At 33.0% G+C, this 21,754-nt stretch overlaps 1 protein-coding gene across 2 annotated transcripts in view; it reads right to left on the bottom strand.

Annotated features, from left to right (window-relative positions):
* The window catches only part of LOC127720440 (uncharacterized), a 53,785-nt gene that overhangs the window by 13,161 nt on the left and 18,870 nt on the right, over positions 1-21,754 (bottom strand). For both annotated transcript variants that reach the window (XM_052227031.1, XM_052227032.1), the window contains exons 6-9: positions 20,322-20,394; positions 17,849-18,045; positions 9,106-9,172; positions 3,575-3,645 (exon numbers count right to left, since the gene is read on the bottom strand). In XM_052227031.1, the coding sequence (XP_052082991.1) occupies positions 3,575-3,645; positions 9,106-9,172; positions 17,849-18,045; positions 20,322-20,394 (408 nt within the window). The remainder of the gene's footprint in view (positions 1-3,574; positions 3,646-9,105; positions 9,173-17,848; positions 18,046-20,321; positions 20,395-21,754) is intronic.

The raw sequence follows: 21,754 nt of genomic DNA, 5'->3' as shown, positions 1-21,754 counted from the left end.
GTTGAAATCAAACAAAGTTTAATTTTGGACCCCGATTTGGACCAACTTGAAAACTGGGCCCATAATCAAAAATCTAAATACATGTTTAGATTCAGCATATCAAAGAACCCTAAAAATTCAATTTTTGTTAAAATCAAACTAAGTTTAATTTTGGACCCTTTTGACCTTAATGTAGACCAATTTGAAAACGGAACCAAAAATTAAGAATCTAAATACACGGTTAGATTCGGCATATCAAAGAACCCCAATAATTCAATTTTTGATGAAATCAAACAAAGTTAAATTTTGGACCCTTTGGACCTCAATGTGGACCAATTTAAAAACGGGGCCCAAAATCCAAAAACTTAATACACGGTTAGATTCAGCATATTAAAGAACCCCAAAAATTCAAGAATAAAACCCCATTGAAATTGATCAAGAAATTACCAATTTATACGAAGTATCTTCTTTTGCACAATACTGTGCAATTGAATATTTCTTGCTATTGTGCAATACTGTACAATTGACAATTTCTTGCTATTGCGCAATATTGTGCTATTGGATATTTCTTGCTATTGCGCAATACTGTGCAATTGAAGATTTCTTGCTATTGCGCAATACTGTGCAATTGAAGATTTCTTGCAATTGTGCAATACTGTGCAATTGAAAATTTCTTGCTATTGCACAATACTTATTATATAATAATTTACACATCCTGTTTGGTGTGTATCTCCTACCATATCATTATTATTTGCTTTTAAATATTAATCAGAAATAATCAACTTAAAATGGAAAATTTAAAAAGAAAAAAAAAAAGAAAAAAAGAAAAAAAAAGAAAAAAAAAAAATCCCCCCCCCCCAAATTTTTTGAACCCCCTTATGATTCATCACCCCCAAACTCAATCCCAGCCTTCCCTTTGTGGTATGGTACCTTGCAGTACAATTTCAGAGAGATCCATACACTTGAACACAAGTTATTGTCTGGAAACTAGAAAAATGCTTATTTTTGGCCCCTTTTTGGCCCCCTATTCCTAAACGTTTCGGGCAATTACCCACAAACTCAATTCCAGCTTTCCCTTTGTGATATGGAACCTTGTAGTACAATTTCAGAAATATCCAAACACTTACACACAAGTTATTGTCATGAAACTAGAAAAATGCTTGTTTTTTGCCCCTTTTTTGGCCCCTAATTCCTAAAATTTTGAGGCAATTACCCCCAAAATCAATTACAGCCTTCCCTTTGTGATATGGAACCTTGCGGTACAATGTCAGAGAGATCCATACACTTACACACAAGTTATTGTCTGAAAGTTACAAAAATGCTTATTTTTGGCCCCTTTTTGGCCCCTAATTCCTTAACTGTTGGTACCATAACCCCCAAAATCAATCCCAACCTTCCTTTTGTGGTATTGAACCTTATGGTAAAATTTCATGGAGATCCATTCACTTAAACTAAAGTTAGAGTGCGAAAACCAATGTGTCTTCGGACGACGCCGGACGACGCCAGACGACGACGACGACGACGACGACGACGACGACGACGACGACGACGACGACGCCAACGTCATACCAATATACGACCAAAAAATTTTCAATTTTTGCGGTCGTATAAAAAGGAAAAAAAGAAAAAAAAAAAAAAAAAAAATCCCCCCCCCCAAATTTTTTGAACCCCCTTATGATTCATCACCCTTAAACTCAATCCCAGCCTTCCCTTTGTGGTATGGTACCTTGCAGTACAATTTCAGAGAGATCCATACACTTGAACACAAGTTATTGTCTGGAAACTAGAAAAATGCTTATTTTTGGCCCCTTTTTGGCCCCCAATTCCTAAACGTTTCGGGCAATTACCCCCAAACTCAATTCCAGCTTTCCCTTTGTGATATGGAACCTTGTAGTACAATTTCAGAAATATCCAAACACTTACACACAAGTTATTGTCATGAAACTAGAAAAATGCTTGTTTTTTGCCCCTTTTTTGGCCCCTAATTCCTAAAATTTTGAGGCAATTACCCCCAAAATCAATTACAGCCTTCCCTTTGTGATATGGAACCTTGTGGTACAATGTCAGAGAGATCCATACACTTACACACAAGTTATTGTCTGAAAGTTACAAAAATGCTTATTTTTGGCCCCTTTTTGGCCCCTAATTCCTTAACTGTTGGTACCATAACCCCCAAAATCAATCCCAACCTTCCTTTCGTGGTATTGAACCTTATGGTGAAATTTCATGGAGATCCATTCACTTAAACTAAAGTTAGAGTGCGAAAACCAATGTGTCTTCGGACGACGCCGGACGACGACGACGACGACGCCAACGTCATACCAATATACGACCAAAAAATTTTTAATTTTTGCGGTCGTATAATAAAAACTGACCACCATGAAATACCACAATAGTGCTGAAAGTGGTGTTGAACACCAATCAATCATCCAAACAATCAAATTTCCTTACTTTAGCCTATTTTGACAGCATGCAAAAAAGTTCACAATGCCTGATGACATCACACAATAAATATACAAAATTGTTTTGCAGATCACCAGAACAGAAAGTCAAAGGTTCCCTACATATTGCCTAAAATCAATAAGTACTACTGTAAATTCAACAAGAGGCTGTCAGAGTGACAGCAAACCGGATTTTCCTGCAGAGGTCGGACCCTGAACAGTTGAGCAAGTATGGACACTACATTTAAGCTTAAAACAGCTCTGAATTTGGATTGTGGTTGAATATTTGACACAGCATAGGTTTGTGACACAAAATGAATGTGGTCAAAGAACTGAAAAATATGAAATTGGACATTTACCTATTATTGGCCAATATCCAAAATCTAAGTACATTGCAGTGTTCTCCCCAGGATTTTATCAATATCTTCAAGAAAGAAGAAAAAAAGTGTGGAAAGCTAATTTGCCGGACTGACGGATGGACACAGACGGAGTGAAAACCTAACGTCCCCTTCGACTTCGTTAGTAGGGGACTTAAAAGTCGCATTCTGAAATCTGACACATATATCTGTATGCAACTTTTCCTGTAATCCCAATAATTATCCTCACAATTTGGTCCTTCACATTGAAATCGCAATAATAAATGCACACAATAATTACTGTGTGTACAGTAAACAGATTCCAACACATTATCTTGTGCAATATAATTATTTTCTTATCTAGACAGTTTAAATTTCAAATGTTTAAAATGCTTGGAAAGCTTCATGTTCTTAAATATTTTTTACTGTTGTCAGTGAAGAAAAATGGTATGTCAGTCGATGCACTGAAAATATATATATATATCTATAGTTTTTCTAAGGTGTAATGGCAATAAAATGGAAGGTTGAGAGAAGACAGGACAAAGGCAGCTGATCAAAGTTAAGGAGTGTCTTTAAATATCATAAAATAAACAATGTCCTATGGACCAAAAATATAGTCAGGACCATTTGAAATGTTTTAAACTGGTGTGAATCATTAACATTATATTTTTTCAGTGAAAAATAAAATGGTGTAGTACAACAGTTCTTTGGGGTGAACTAAAAAATGTCTTCCCATTTTTGAACATGTAATAAAAGTAAACCACATTGTCATAAGTCTATATCTTTGGCACATCTTACCTCTTTTACTGCGGCGGTAGATAATGTAAGATACAATAATTCCAGGAAGAGAGATTACCAGTGCCACAATTCTGCAATAGAATATAAATATGACTTATTCATATTACATGTACTATCAAAATAGAGCAACATGAAATTCTATTCTACTTGTAACAATTCTATATTACCAGAATGAGTACAGTATTTAAATAAGAATATTCATCCAATGACACAATATACAGTCAAAATTAGAATATAATAAATGTGGATAGTGTCCATATGTGGACACAGATGATGCCCCCGCTTGCATATCATATAGTTATAAAGGGACATAACTGAAGAACGGTAAAAGTGACGCTACCCAAATTTGAACTTGATCTGAGTTTTGTGGTAATAAGCATTGTGTGTAAGTCTCATAACATTTGGTTGAGGCAAACTAAAGTAGAGAACAGAAACTAAAAATTCAGCAATTTTTCTTTTGTAAACACGCATAACTCTAGAACAGTTGTGTACAAGTTTTATAACATTTGGTTGAGACAAATAAAGTAAGAGAACGGAAACGAAAAATTCAGCAATTTTTATGTTTAAAAAGGGACATAACTCAAGAATGGTAAAAGTGTTGCCACCAAATTATGTACTTGATCTGTATTATGTAGTAATAAGCATTGTGTATAAGTTCATAACATTTGGTTGAGGCAAACTAAAGTAAGAAAACGGAAACAAAAAATGTGTACTTGATCTTTGTATTGTGGTAATGAATATTGTGTATAGGTTTCATAATGTTTGGTTGGGGCAAACTTAAGTTACAGAAAGGAAACTAAAAATTTGCTATCATTCGATTTATAAAGGGGCATAACTCAAAAATGGTTTACGTGACACTACCCAAATTCAACTTGATCTGTTTTTTATCAGTGGAAGTCAAAATTAAACATTGCATTGTATAAAGCATTGATTGTAGTTGATTTAACTATAATCATGGACAAAGGAAGATAACTCCAATTTTAAAAATTACTTGATATTTAGAAGAAAATAAAAATTTTGCAATTTTTCCATCTATAAAGGGGCATAACTCTAAAACGGTTAAAGTGACGCCACCAAAAATCAAATTTGATCTGTGTTTTGTGGTAATAAGCATTGTGTATAAGTTTCATAACATTTGGTTGAGGCAAACTTGAGTTACAGAACGGAAACTAAAAATTTTGCAATTTTTCCATTTATAAAGGGGCATAACTCTATAATGGTTAAATTGATGCCACCAAAATTCAAACTTGATCTGTGTTTTGTGGTAATAAGCATTGTGTATAAGTTTCATAACATTTGGTTGAGGCAAACTTGAGTAAGAGAACGGAAACTAAAAATTTGCAATTTTTCCATTTATAAAGGGCATAACTCTAGAACAGTTAAAGTGACGCCACCAAAATTCAAACTCGATCTGTGTTTTGTGGTAATAAGCATTGTTTATAAGTTTCATAACATTTGGTTGAAGCAAACTAAAGTTACAGAACGGACACTAAAAATTTTGCAATTTTTCCATTTATAAAGGGGCATAACTCTATAATGGTTAAATTGATGCCACCAAAATTCAAACTTGATCTGTGTTTTGTGGTAATAAGCATTGTGTATAAGTTTCATAACATTTGGTTGAGACAAACTTGAGTTAGAGAACGGAAACTAAAAATTTGCAATTTTTCCATTTATAAAGGGCATAACTCTAGAACAGTTAAAGTGACGCCACCAAAATTCAAACTCAATCTGTGTTTTGTGGTAATAAGCATTGTTTATAAGTTTCATAACATTTGGTTGAGGCAAACTCAAGTTAGAGAACGGAAACCAATTTTGGGACGTACGTACAGACGGACAAGGGTAAAACTTAATGCCCCCACTGCTACGGCGGGGGCATACAAATAAGCAGATGTGGTATGATTGCCAATGAGACAACTATCCACCAGAGACCAAATGAAGTTGCTCTAAGCAACTATAGGTCCCCACATGGCCATCAACAATAAACCAAATCCATATGGTATAGTAAGCTATAAAAGGCATATTCCCACATCACAAAATGTGAAAAATTCAAAAGAGAAAACCAAGGACCTGATTTATTTTAAAAACCTGACAACCAATGAATTACAGATTTCTGACATGGGATAGTCACTAAAAAAGTGTTGCAGAGTGACAGATCAAAGAGTACTTGCAGTTTAATATTGAAAGCTAGTTCAAATTATAACTTATAAATATTTACCATATTATTCAGACTAAAATATCAATCACTACACATCCAAATGATTTAGTGTGGAGATGTAATAAAAGTCTGAGAAAAGCACAGTCTTATGCAATGTCAAAATATTAGTAGATGGTATCAACATGATGTAGGACCATAATTTTCATAACAGGATGGCAATACATATTAAGTTATGTTTAATAATAACTTGATAAACGAGTGTGCTGAAATTAGTTTTGTTACAAACAATATCCTGTGGTAGTCTGATTACATGTAGGTGTCATCTACAGTACAGACTTGCTCATTAAGTTTTTCTCATTTAAAGACTATTCTCAATCCATGAAATTGCTACCTATGAAAATAAATGATTCCACAATTCAAACTTTAAAATATCTGTTTGGATTTGAGAACAGATCATACTCGAAAGATGTTACATCTGTATAAACAAAGGATCAAAGTTGGAAGATTCATTTGACTGTGTAAATTAATTTCTACGGTATCACGATTTCGTGTGTATATATTCGGTTATTGGGAGTTCTCTGGAAATCGTGTTACCCTAATTTCTATGCATTTCTCTTATATAGAAAGGCAAAGGGGATGTTTGTGCACTGGAAAACTGGTTTATTTTGTGCCTGGTCAAACTATTTTGACCCTTTGTTGTTTTTTGTTGGTTGTCTTTGTTTGTTCATTTAATATTTGAAGGAGGCTGATGTCAGTAGTTTATGTGGTCTGTTGTATCCTTCAATATTTTTGGTGAATTCTGTTATCCTTTTTATGAATTTTTCAAATAACAAGAAAATGCATACATAAGACGCCATGCTCCACTTGCACTCTCACATAACATATTCAGTGAACCACAAAATCTAGGTCAAAACCTTAATTTGGCATATAATTTAAAAAGTTCACACCAAAATCAAATATGCAAACTAATTTTTCAAGTTGATGTGACCACAACTTATTGGTTAACTACCCTAATGCAAAACTATAACCTGATAGTGATAGACAAATAAACAACAGACTGCTGCACTGTCAGAAAAAAATAATGTCCCCTACTTTCGTATCTGGGGCATCACCAAGGGTCTGGAAATGGTCATATTTGCCAGTCATGACCTAAACTGCAAGCGATTTGTCTTGAAAAAATTTTGGGATTTAGGACAAATTTTATTTTCTTACAGAAATAATTTCGGTCATTTCATTGAGATCGGGTTTCTTATTCGCCCTTTTTGCACTTGTTTTTGTTTTGTAATCCCTTTCCTGTAATAACACTGCCACTCCAGTATAGTATGATAATCTTGAGGGCCCTCATAATAACTATATTAATGCCTCCGGGAAATATTTGCTAATGATCACTAATCATTTTTTACCTGTGTTTTTAATTCATACCTTACATTGATCACAAGCTCAGAACTATTATCATAAAGAAATTAAAATTCCATGACAACTGTCTTCATTATTTAATTACTTTCAGCAAAAACAGTCGTCAATTCTGATTTAAAATTTAAAACTTAATTCAATTTACGTAGTAAAAAGTAATTTTTCACATGTTAAACATGCAATTGACATGTGCTTTATTTACATGTAATACACATGCATGAAATTGTCTTTAGCAGATTAGACACTTAATGGTAAAATGCAAAATGATTTCATGCTAAATTAAACAAGTGCAACTATCATCTGTTATATTCAAAACACTTTTAAAGGTAATATAAATGGGGAATGTGTCCATGGGACACAGATGATGCCCCGCTTGCATGAAATGTTATAAAGGGACATAACTCTAGAACAGTAAATGTGGCACTACCTAAATGTAAACTTGATCTGAGTTTTGTGGTAAAAAGCATTGTGTATAAGTTTCAGAACATTTGGTTGAGGCAAACTTAAGTTAGTGAACAAAAACAAAAAAATCGACATTTTTATATTTGTTAAGGGCATAACTCTAGAATGGTAAAAGTATCGCTACCCAAATTCCAATTTGATCTGTGTTTTGTGGTAATAAGCATTATGTATAAGTTTCATAACATTTGGTTGAGGCAAACTTAAGTTAGAGAACGGAAACGAAAAATTCAGCAATTTTTTCATTTGTAAAGGGGCATAACTCTTAAACGGTAAAAGTGACGCCACCAAAATTCAACTTGATCTGTGTTTTCAGATAATAAGCATTATCTATAATTTTCATAACATTTGGTTGAGCCAAACTAAAGTTGGAGAACGGAAACGAAAAATTCAGCAATTTTCCATTTGTAAAGGGGCATAACTCTAGAACTGTAAGAGTGACTCCACCAAAATTCAAACTTGATCTGTGTTTTGTGGTAATAAGCATTGTGTATAAGTTTCATAACATTTGATTGAGGCATACTAAAGTAAGAGAAAGGAAACCAATTTTGGGACGTACAGACGGACGTACGTACAGACGGACAAGGGTAAAAGGGGTCATTAAAATCATTTCAATTTTAAACTGTTGCCTTTCCTAAACTGTTCTTGAGCGTTTTTAGGAAAATGGTAAGAAAATTCATTAAGTAAATGCGATGAAACAGTCAATACAAGTTCATTGTTGCTATGAATCTAGTGACTAGTACCAGTACTAGTAGTAGTATGATTTTGACAATTTGAAAAAGAGGGCACCAACTTTTAAGTCTTATCAAAATGACAGAAATTGTGTGAAAAAATTGCCAGATCCTTGGGCATCACACTATATTTGTTGGTATGACACGAATGCCCCCATGCAGCCTTATAAAAAAAAATCCAACCAAACCTATAATTATGATATATGATTTGGATAATTTAATCTGGACACTTAAGTGCAGACAGGACACTATGATGTCATAAACATGTAAACATTGAAATATTAGAACCAAAATGACCATTTTACACAGTTTTAAGCAAAATTAGATATGAGCCAAAGACTTAATCAGAAAGACAATTCACTTATGTTTCCACCTTTTATAAGACATTTTGTAGTCTGAAGCCTTACAGCAAATATTTTGTGTAAAAAAGTTTAGCAACAAATATTTTTAATTTTATATTTTACATTTCAAAAAAAAATACTTCTAAAACATAACAATTAAATAAATTATTGTAACAGAGAAAATAAAACACAAAGTGCAATTTTTACTTGACAAAAACCTGATTTTAAAAGATCTAAACTTTGGAAATGTTTCATTTTAAGTTTTTCTAATTAAAATATATGATGCTAAATAAAAGTATTTTGAAGGATGTTATTGGTTAGGTTAATAATTTTTTTTTATTTCATGGGGTCAAAACAAATGGCCTGATCAAACTTTAGCATGTTTAGGCAAGTTTGATATATCTAACTGTAAAAATGTCGTATACATACAATTTCAAATTTCCATCACTGCTATGTTTAGAGACCTCCTTGATTGGCCTATCCAAATCTGGAACTTCTACAACATACATTTATAATTGTCAATAAAATGCTTCGCCGAGCGCAGCTGGATACATCCGCAGAGGTCCAACCCTGAACAGTTGGGGCAATAAACAGCTGCGCCATGAGCGCATGATACGTCCTTCGTCTTGTGTGTGAATTTTTATGCAATAAGCATAAATAGTTTCTGACATATGGCGTGACATGCGAAAACCCCCTTTTTTTTTTACAAAAAACTCAATATCTCTAAAATAAAATTTTGAATCAAAACCAAAAAGTATACAGATCTTTAGATTAATATAACTAAGAAGTGTGTAAAATTTTAAGCAATAGTCATAAATCGTTTTTGAGATATGGCGCGACATGTGAAAACCCCCCCTTTTAAAAAAAAAAAAATCAATATCTCAAAAACAAAATTTTGAATCAAAACCAAAAAGTATACAGATCTTTAGATTAATATAACTAAGAAGTGTGTAAAATTTTAAGCAATAATCATAAATCGTTTTAGAGATACAGCGCGACATGTGAAAAACCCCTCCCCGTTTTTTTACAAAATACTCAATAACTCAAAAATAAAATTTTGAATCATCACCAAAAAGTATACAGATCTTAAGGTTAATATAACTAAGAAGTGTGTAAAGTTTTAAGCAATAATCATAAACTGTTTTTGAGATACGGTGTGACATGTGAAAAATCCCTCCCCCTTTTTTAACAAAATACTCAATATCTCTAAAATAAAATTTTGAATCATCACCAAAAAGTATACAGATCTCAAGATTAATATAACTAAGAAGTGTGTAAAGTTTTAAGCAATAATCATAAATTGTTTTTGAGATACGGCGCGACATGTGAAAAAAAACACACACCTGTTTTAGTTACTAAGTCCCGTAACTCAAAAAGTTTTAATCTTATTTTCACCAAAAAGTATACAGATCTTTTGACCATCATAAGAAACAACTATTTTAAGTTTCAAGAAATTTGGATAAGTCATTCTCAAGTTACGGTGCGACATGTTGACGCCGGACAGACAGACGGACAGACAGACGGACGGACGAACAGACAGACGGACGGACGCCGGACATTTGTATAACATAATACGTCCCGTCAAAAATTTGACGGGCGCATAAAAATGGACACAATATTCCCGCTTGATACAGGTCTGAATTTGGATTGTAAATAAATATTTGACACATAATAGGTTTCTGTCACCCAATAACTGTAGTCAAAGAATTTAGAATTGGTTATATGAAATGAATTTATACCCCCTCCCCCCTAATTCCCCCCCCCCCCCCCCCCCCTTTTCCAAAAAAAAAACTCTTTCCCGCAAGATATGGTCATAATCTCAATTCAAATTTCCAATGGAGTTTGCAACCAACATTACCAATTTAAATACATAATAAAAGTCTTAAAATAGAAAAAAAAAAAAATCCCCCACCCCCCAAATGTTTTGGACACCCTTAGGATTCATCACCCCCAAACTCAATCCCAGCCTTCCCTTTGAGGTATGATACCTTGCAGTACAATTTCAGAGAGATCTTAACACTTGAACACAAGTTATTGTCTGGAAACTGAAAAAATGCTTGTTTTTTTGGCCCCTTTTTGTTCCCAAATATCTAAACGTTTAGGGCAATTGCCCCCAAAATCAAACCCAGCTTTCCCTTTGTGATATGAAACCTTGTAGTACAATTTCATAAAAATCCTTACACTTGAACACAAGTTATTGTCTGGAAACTAAAAATGCTTTTTTTTGGCCCCTTTTTGGCCCCAAATTCCTAAACGTTTAGGGCAATTACCCCCAAACTCAAACCCAGCTTTCCCTTTGTGATATAGAACCTTGTAGTACAATTTCATAATAAAATGCTTCGCTGGGGCGCAGCTTGATACGACCGCAGAGGTCGAACTCTGAACAGTTGGGGCAAGTATGGACACAACATTCAAGCTTGATACAGCTCTGAATTTGGATTGTGATTAAATATTTGACACAGCATAGGTTTCTGACACACAAAGAATGTGGTCTAAGAACTTGAATTTTTTTAATTTACCTATTATGGTCCAATGTCCAAAATCAAAATACATGGTTAGATTCAGCATATCAAAGAACCCCATATATTCAATTTTTGTTAAAATCAAACAAAGTTTAATTTTGGACCCCAACTTGGACAAACTTGAAAACTGGGCCCATAATCAAAAATCTAAACACATGTTTAGATTCAGCATATCAAATAACCCTAAGAATTCAATTTTTGCTAAAATCAAACTAAGTTTAATTTTGGACCCTTTGGAGCTTAATGTAGACCAATTTAAAAAACGGGACTTAAAATTAAAAATCTAAATACACGGTTAGATTTGGAATATCAAAGAACCCCAATAATTCAATTTTTGATGAAATCAAACAAAGTTTAATTTTGGACCCTTTTGACCTCAATATGAACCAACTTGATAGCGGGGCCCACAAATAAAAAATCTAAATTCATGGTTAGATTCAGCATATCAAAGAACCCCATATATTCAATTTTTGTTGAAATCTAAAAAAGTTTAATTTTAGACCCCAACTTGGACCAACTTGAAAACTGGGCCCATAATAAAAAATCTAGACACATGTTTAGATTCAGCATATCAAAGAACCCCAAGAATTCAATTTTTGTTAAAATCAAACTAAGTTTAATTTTGGACCCTTTGGACCTCAATGAAGACCAATTTAAAAAACGGGACCCAAATTAAAAATTTAAAAACACGGTTAGATATGGCATATCAAAGAACCCCAATAATTCAATTTTTGATAAAATCAAACAAAGTTTAATTTTGGACCCCTTTGACCTCAATATGAACCAATTTGATAGCGGGGCCTACAAATAAAAAATCTAAATACATGGTTAGATTCAGCATATCAAAGAACCTCATATATTCAATTTTTGTTGAAATCAAACAAAGTTTAATTTTGGACCCCAATTTGGACCAACTTGAAAACTGGGCCCATAATCAAAAATCTAAATACATGTTTAGATTCAGCATATCAAAGAACCCCATATATTCATTTTTTGTTGAAATCAAACAAAGTTAAAATACTGGTCCCTATCTTGGACCAACTTGAAAACTGGGCCCATAATCAAAAATCTAAAAACATGTTTAGATTCAGCATATCAAAGAACCCCAAGAATTCAATTTTTGTTAAAATCAAACTTAGTTTAATTTTGACCCTTTGGACCTTAATGTAGACCAATTTCAAAAACAGGACCCAAAATTAAAAATCTAAATACACGGTTAGATTTGGAATATCAAAGAACCCCAATAATTCAATTTTAGATGAAATCAAACAAAGTTTAATTTTGGACCCTTTTGACCTCAATATGAACCAATTTGATAACGGGGTCCACAAATAAAAAATCTAAATACATGGTTAGATTCAGCATATCAAGGAACCCCATATATTCAATTTTAGATGAAATCAAACAAAGTTCAATTTTGGACCCCAATTTGGACCAACTTGAAAACTGGGCCAAAAATCAAAAATCTAAATACATGTTTAGATTCAGCATATCAAAGAACCTCATATATTCAATTTTTGCTAAAATCAAACAAAGTTTAATTTTGGACCCTTTGGACCTTAATGTAGACCAATTTGAAAACTGGACCCAAAATTAAAAATCTAAATACACTGTTGGATTCGGCATAACAAATAAATAAATGTGATCAAAGATTTTACAAATTTAATGCGCCATACTGTGCAATTAAAGATTTCTTCTTGAAATTTTTCAATATTTGAAATTTGAAAAAAAAATAATATTTGAAGAATAATTTTTTTAATTTCTGAAATCTGAAATGAGAAAAAATTGACCCCCCACAATTTCTTTTTATCCCCCCCCCCCTTTTTTTCCCCCAAAAAATTCTTTCCCTCAAGATATGGTCATAATCTCAATTCAAATTTCCAATGGAGTTGGCAACCATAATTACCCATTTAAATTTACCATAGTGCTAACTTAATCTATTTTATAATAGAATTAAAAATATAGTGTCAAATCTTTCATATGGATTTTTTTGTAAAAAAAAAAGATGCAACATTTGCAGATATTTTTACTGGTCTTCCTTTATAAATATGCATTTCTTTAAACATAATTTAAAAGCAGTGTAAGGGAAGTAACCAAAACGTTGTATTTTGATTACCTCCCTTACACTGTTTTAAATTATCTTTATTGTTCATTAACCATTACTTTATACATAATTTAAAAGCAGTGTAAGGGAGATAATTTCAATGATGTATTTGATTTATCTCCCTTACACTGCTTTAAATTATGTTTTGTACTAAAGTATTTGTCCATTAACCAGGACAACCTTGTTTTTCCCCCTTTTTTGCCCCTAATTCCTAAACGGTTTGAGCCATAACCCCCCAAAGCAAATCCTAACCATCCCTTTGTGGTATGGAAACTTGTAGTATAATTTCAGAGCGATCCATACACCGTTCCACAGTTATTGTCTGGAAACTAGAAAATGCTTATTTTTGGCCCCTTTTTGGCCCCTAATTCCTTAACTGTTGGAACCATAACCCCCAAAATCAATCCCAACCTACCTTTTGTGGTATTTAACCTTATGGTAAAATTTCAAAAAGATCCATTTACTTAAACTAAAGTTAGAGTGCGAAAACCAATGTGTATTCGGACGACGACGACGCCGCCAACGTCATACCAATATACGACCACAAAATTTTTTTGCGGTCGTATAAAAATCCATACACTTACACACAAGTTATTGTCTGGAAACTAGAATAAACTGCTTCGATGAGCGCTGCTGGATACGCCCGCAGAGGTCCAACCCTGAACAGTTGGGGCAAAAATGGACACAATATTCAAGCTTGATACAGGTCTGAATTTGGATTAAATATTTGACATATTATAGGTTTCTGAATAAATGTAGTCAAAGAACTTGAAATTGGTTATATGAATTGAATTTATATTCAATTAAAGATTTCTTTCTGTTGTGCAATACACTGTGCTGTTGCGCAATACTAGTAAATCTTTTGTCAGACTATAAACAAACAAAGTTCAATAACTTCTCAATGTTATATTAGAAATTTATAAAAAAAAACTAAAGGGAGGTTATCTTAATAGATATAAATCAGTCATCAAAGTTTAATGAAAACTGCCCTTAGCACTTTAAGGATATAAAACATGCTGAAAGCATTTTTGAATTATTGTCCAAAAACTGGAAAATCCCCCTTTTTGTAACAAATAAAACCCCATAAATCAGAAACATATAGTCTAAAATTTATAAAAATCAAAAGGGAGCTCATGTCGATAGCATTAAACAATTCACCAAAGTTTCTTGCAAATTAGTGAAATTGTTTTTGAGTTATTGTCCGAAAACTGGAAAATCCCCCCTTTTTTAATGAATAAAACTCCAAAATTCAGAAACGGTAAATCTGAAACTTATAAAAAAACGAAAGGGAGCTCACGTCAATAGATATAAACAATTCACCAAAGTTTCATGCATATTGGTAAAAGCGTTTTTGAGTTATTGTCCGACATGTTGACGATGGACGGACGGACAGACAGAGGGACAGACGGACAGACTGACCGTCAACGGTATACCATAATACGTCCCGTAATGCTTATTTTTGGCCCCTTATTCCTAAACATTTTGGGCAATTACCCCAAAACTCAATTCCAGCTTTCCCTTTGTGATATGGAACCTTGTAGTATAATTTTAGAAAAATCCATACACTTACACACAAGTTATTGTCATGAAACTAGAAAAATGCTTGTTTTTTGCCCCTTTTTTTGGCCCCTAATTCCTAAAACTTTGATACAATTCCCCCGAAAATCAATCCCAGCATTCCCTTTGTGATATGGAACCTTGTGGTACAATGTCAGAGAGATCCATACACTAACACACAAGTTATTGTCTGGAAGTTACAAAAATGCTTATTTTTGGCCCCTAATTCCTTAACTGTTGGTACCATAACCCCCAAACTCAATCCCAACCTTCCTTTTGTGGTATTGAACCTTATGGTAAAATTTCATAGAGATCCATTTACTTAAACTAAAGTTATTGTGCGAAAACCAATGTGTATTCGGAAGACAACGACGCCAACGTCATACCAATATACAACCGCATTTGCGGTTGGTCGTATAAAAATGAAGTTCATTTCAAATATCATGATTATTGAGTGATATTCTAAATAACATTTAACATCTTGCATATCCAATTCATGTCATATTTTCAATAGCATTGGATGAAGTAAAGCCAGTATGCATGATATTATTTTCTGAAAGAAATGTTTTTTCTGAGTAGAAAGAGCTTCATTCTCAAACTTTTGTATTGATAGACCTTATTGCTATTTCAGAATCTGTGACACTTGACTAGTGTTTTTGCTACACTTTATAGACGTTATACAACCATCACTTTTGCAATGTTGCGTTAGACATTTTCTCTAACATGTATGACGTCAACAATTAACATCTGTTATCACTATTAAAGGCAGAAAAAAAAAAACCCAGATAAGGTGTATATGAGGTAGATCACAGCATCAATATGTAAATACAAAGTAATAAAGGGTGGAAATTAATAGAGTAATCACTTAGAGATATGTTTTGCCTAAAATAAAGAAAATAGATAAAATTAGAATTATATTTTGCTCTCCACCATGCTTCCCTAGCTAATATATATATAGAATAACGGCATTTTTGTTTTTGATACTGACTTAATCAGCAAGAATATCAAGCAAGCCTGCTAGGGATAAAGTCAGTATCATAAGAAAATAAAATGCTGCTATTCTTTTTATCAAAAACTTGTCTTAAAACTCTATGGTTTTTTGTTGAGAATATGCAATAAAATGAAATAGTTAATACAACAATGTTTACAGGTACAAAAATATGTGAAGTTTTCGGTTGTATGAATGAAGTCGTGTGCACTTGATAAATTGATGCAGATGGACATGAACATGTGACGTTGCTACACTTAATCGTGAAGTCGTAACTTAATATTTTCGAGTATCAATTCCTGTCCATGATCTAAAATAGATTAGGCAGTAAGATCAAAGGGAAAATGTACAAATTGCTGATAAAACACCATATAACTAAAGAAAGGCAACCTATGTGTTCCATGATAAAGGATTATGTTCTGGCAACAGTGAAGTTTAAGTTGAGTAAATGTATACTTTAAGGTAGTAAAGATATTGTAATGTGCTCCTTACATTAATAGGCCAGAAAAATAGATTATACCAATGCATCGAGTGTGATACTTTATTTCTCCACTAGAGACATTTAAATTTTATATTTAAAATGTGAGGCTTGCAAAGCTTTTTAAATACTTAAATTTAGCTGTTGTGTTTCCATGGAGGAATCTGTTTCTTTTATGATTTTAGACTACATGTAGACAAACTTTATCTTTCTTTTTCAATGATCTTCAAAATAGATGTGTTCTATATATGTGACGTCATCAGGCATAGTCACATTTTTTCGTGACGTCATAATAAGAAATTCAGAGAAAAGCAAGAAAATTAGACATCATCATTGAATTTTGATAAATGAAGAACTGAGAACCAATGAACCACTCGTTGATTATAAATAAATGTGGATAGTGTCAACATGTGGACACAGATGATGCCCCCGCTTGCATATCATATAGTTATAAAGGGACATAACTGAAGAACGGTAAAAGTGACGCTACCCAAATTTGAACTTGATCTGAGTTTTGTGGTAATAAGCATTGTGTGTAAGTCTCATAACATTTGGTTGAGGCTAACTTAAGTTGAGAACAGAAACTAAAAATTCAGCAATTTTTCTATTTGTAAACACGCATAACTCTAGAACGGTTGTGTATAAGTTTTACAACATTTGGTTGAGACAAACTAAAAAATTCAGCAATTTTTATATTTATAAAGGGACATAACTCTAGAATGGTAAAAGTGTTGCCACCTAATTTCGTACTTAATCTGTATTATGTAGTAATAAGCATTGTGTATAAGTTTCATAACATTTGGTTGAGGCAAACTCAAGTTAGAGAACTGAAACAAAAAAATTGTACTTGATCCTTACTGAGTTTTGTGGTAATGAATATTGTGTATAGGTTTCATAATGTTTGGCTGGGCAAAACTTCAGTTACAGAATGGAAACTAAAAAATTTTGCAATCTTTCTATTTATAAAGGGGCATAACTCAATAATGGTTAAAGTGACACTACCCAAATTCAACTTGATCTGTGTTTTATCAGTGGAAGTCAAAATTAAACATTGCATTGTATAAAGCATTGATTGTAGTTGATTCAACTATAATCATGGTCAAAGGAAGATAACTCCAATTTTAAAAATATATTATATAAACTTGATATTTAGAAGAAAATAAAAATTTTGCAATTTTTCCTTTTATAAAGGGGCATAACTCTAGATCGGTTAAAGTGACGCCACCAAAATTCAAACTTGATCTGTGTTTTGTGGTAATAAGCATTGTGTATAAGTTTCATAACATTTGGTTGAGGCAAACTCTAGTTAGAGAACAGAAACCAATTTCGGGACGTACGAACAGACGTACGTACGTACAGACGGACTAGGGTAAAACTTAATGCCCCCTCCGCTACGGCGGGGGCATAAAAATTAGGAACCAGTCGTGAAAAGTATGAATCAGGTAAGAATTAGAGAATCACTTTCCTTATGAATACTAGCAGTGTTCAATTTCATTATTAAGATTACTGAATGTTTTTCTTACCAACAGTTTCATTTTTTTTCTCAGTGCCTTTACTTCTATCACCATCACCCACTTTCATATAATATTTTGTCTTGTTGGTCTCTTTGATGATAGGTTTTACTGGGGCTGAAATGTCTGGTTTTGGGTCTATTCTCCTTCTGCATGTTCTGTCTACCATGTGAGAACCTTTAAAGTCCACTTCTTGATCATTTGTACACCTGTAATAGTGTCAATAAATGTATAATTATGTAAACAGAAATCATGGTGTTTTGCCATTGAATCAAATTGACGTCTTTGAAAAGTATGTACAGAGTAAAGCATGCTCACATGAAGCTTAGAACCAAATTTCAGGAGACTTATCTTTTTTAGTTTCTGAGAAAAATGTGACAAAAATTTCAAACAGTGCCATTACCGAATTCAGGCTTGTATAGTACGCGGTTTTATTCTCCAAAATTAAACCTGCCATACAGGGGTGCAGATTATAGCGTACAAGAACAAGAAATAAGAGAAAAATTCGATTTTGCGAGGTTTGTTTACGTTCCGCCATGTTTGTTATTGAAATTGTAGAGGGCGCTCCTATCATTTTCAAAAGTAATATTTTACCTAATCCATATGAATGTGCAATTTTAATTCAAAATCCATTATAAAGTGATTAATTTCAAAATTAAATGCTTCATTACAAATTTCTTGTTTCTTTTCACAGCATTGCATAACATAAACTGGAAACCGCTTGTATTTAATGGAGTGTATAAGTTAGCCGGGAACCAGTTTATGCATAACGATGTATAAACTACAAAACGTAATCGGTTATTTGTTCCGTTTTGGTGATTCATACTGACGCATGTGTTTTGTTTTAGCTTAAGATCCTTCAAACATTATTATGATGGATATGTTTAACAGCATTTTACTAAAGGATGGAGCCGTTTTACTTTCAAAGTCGTATTCTAGTGGTATCTATTAAGTACGGATTTTCCGCACACCGTATTCATTTTCATTTACACGTGCTATTCGATCTTCCGGGTTAAACATACACAAGTTTCTTAATTGTTTTTTTTTGTGATTTTGACTTATTTTAACGCTTGTGAAGTATTATAGAATCATTTTCAACTTTTATTTGATGATGGAAAACAGGTTTTTCCATGAAAATACAGCAAACAATCACACACGATTTGAAATTACCGGATTTTTATTAAGACGTTTTCAAACAGTTACAAAATGTTTTTTACCTGAATTCTCGTAGAGAGAAGGGGGTGCGGACAATGTACCAGTGCGAACTATACAAGGCCCATTACGGTATTCATAAGACTAAATAAGTATTCAGTAAATAGAAAGTTGATGAGGTACAGATGTAAAAGGGCCTCACATGGTAATAAACTGTTGACACAGAGATATGTATTGCCTGTCCGCATAAAATTCAGAAAATACAATCTGATGGGCAGCAGCACCATTGCTTATTAATTCAAAGTCGCTGGACCATGATCTTGTGGGCAGGGCCTAGAAATGGTCGACAAACTGAGATGTACTGATAGTAATGCGACTTCATACAAGATATCATTGATCTGTCACAAGTAGTTTTTATCAAACTGACTTAACATTGAAAATTGATCATTAATTCAAAGTCACTAGACCATGTCCATGGGAACAGGGCCTCAAAATAGTCGTCAAACTGATATGTACTGATAGTAAGGGGACTTCATACAAGATATCATTGATCTATCACAAGTAGATCCTATCAAACTAACTTAAGCAGAAAATTTAACAATAAAATTTGATTATTAATTCAAATTCACTCGACCATGACTTAGAGGGCTGGGCCTCAAAATAGTTGTCAAATGATATGTACTGATATCAATGCAACTTTATATTAAATATCAATGATCTATCACAAGTAGTTCCTATCAAACTAACTTAAGCAGAAAACTTAACATTGAAAATTGCTAGTTAATTCAAAGTTGCTGGACCATGACCTAAGGGCAGGGCCTCGAAATAGTTTGTCAAACTAATATGTACTGAGTAATGCAACTTTATATTAAATATCAATGATCTATCACAAGTAGTTCCTATCAAACTGACTTAAGCAGAAAACTTAACATTGAAAATTGCTTATTAATTCAAAGTCACTGGACCATGACTTAAGGGCTTTGGCCTAGAAATAATCGTCAAACTGATATGTACGGATAGTAATGCAACTTCATAATAAATATCAAAGAATTATCACAAGTAGTTCCTATCAAACTAACTTAAGCAGAAAACTTAACAATTGTTGACTCCGGAGCCATCGTCACCGGAAAAGCAATCCCTATGTCAAGCTTTCCGTGACAAATATGGTCGCAGGCGAGACAAAAAAGTTGGCATGAAGTAGATAAATTTCAGGAAACTCTAATTTTTAGTTTCTGAGAAAAATGCAACTAAATTTCATGGAACAAACAGACTTAACATAAGTTAGTTTTTAACCATTGAAATAAGGCCTTATCTCATAACTTATTTTACAAACCTGGTCTTGTTTATACATAAGCTGTAATCATAGTTAATCTTGAAATGTTCCTCTCCACACATTAAACAGTGTCCTGTTAGTATATACATAATGATACATAAATTTATGCTAAGAAAAAAAGAATATTTTCAATGCTCTGTGAATAATAATGTACGCATGTTAATATATTTTATCAAGTCACACGAGTCAAATTATACAATAATTCACCTAGATAAAATATACTCGAGACACAGGGAGCAAAATCAAGAAAACAGTGTTTAAACAAACTGCAATAGCTTTATAACCTATAAACAAATTTACTTGGTTAAAGGCAGAATGGTGAACTATAGTTGCTTACTGGACATCTAAATTATTTGGTATCTGGTGAATAGTCACATAAGCAATCATTCATACCACAGCTCCTTATTTTATATGGAATCCGTTTTCATCAAAGTAAAAACATAAGTTGTGGGAAAGTAAACAGCATGATAGTAGCATACAGGTACTCACCAAAAAAAAAGGTAAAGCAATACAAAACTAGTTTGATTGATTGGTGTTTAACGCCACTTTCAACACTATTGTGCTATTTCATGGGGGTCATTTTTTATTGGTGTAGGAAGCCAGAGTGCCTGGAGAGAACCATGACCTTCGGTTGGAAAACTGACAATCCTAGTCAATTAAGATTGGAGTCGAGTACACCTGCCCTGTGTGGGATTCGAACTCACAACCTCCTTGTTGACTGACTAGTGATACAGTAACCACTTGGCCACCGAGGTCCCTAAAACTAGTTTGAAGGAATTAATTTTTGGGTACTTGTATTGCAAACTTATTCACCAAAAAAACAAATGCACAAACATGTTTAACCAAATCAGGAGTTTGTAATTCAATAGTTATCATAGGTTGCTGTCTGTCATATCGATAATTGTTTTTTGTTTTTATTGTTTTTGCATAAACCAGGCAGTTGATCTTCTCGTTTTAATTGTTTCACATTTTATCAAGTCAGATCCATTTATAGGTGATTAAATAGTATGGGTTATATGCGTTGTTGACCTATAGTTGCTTATGTACATATATTAAGACTTCTGGAGGTTTATAAAAAAAATTCTCGCAATATTTTGTTTGCCCTTTTCCATGATACCTTCAGGATTAATTTTTCATTTTATTATTTGGTTTCTCATGCCATCATATTTAGAAACTTGTTCAGCTGTGAAATTTTATTTTTGACATAGAATGTCTATTCTTAATGTATTAAAGACTAAAAAGACAAATTTTTAACATTAAACAAAACTTTTTTTTTTAAATAAATCACACAATCATATGGCTTTAACTAGCTAAAGCTCCATTGGAGCTATTGTGTTTAGAGACCTCTTTATGTCAGTATTCTCTTTTACTCATCAAATTTTCAAAATTAACATGTTATTTTTGTAAAGTTGTTATCAATCTTTTTAACTACC

Source organism: Mytilus californianus, unplaced genomic scaffold, assembly GCF_021869535.1.
Source record: "Mytilus californianus isolate M0D057914Y unplaced genomic scaffold, xbMytCali1.0.p SCAF_11, whole genome shotgun sequence".
NCBI lineage: Eukaryota > Metazoa > Mollusca > Bivalvia > Mytilida > Mytilidae > Mytilus > Mytilus californianus.
The sequence above is the reverse complement of the archived record's forward strand: the minus strand, read 5'-3'. Positions and strand labels throughout refer to the sequence as shown.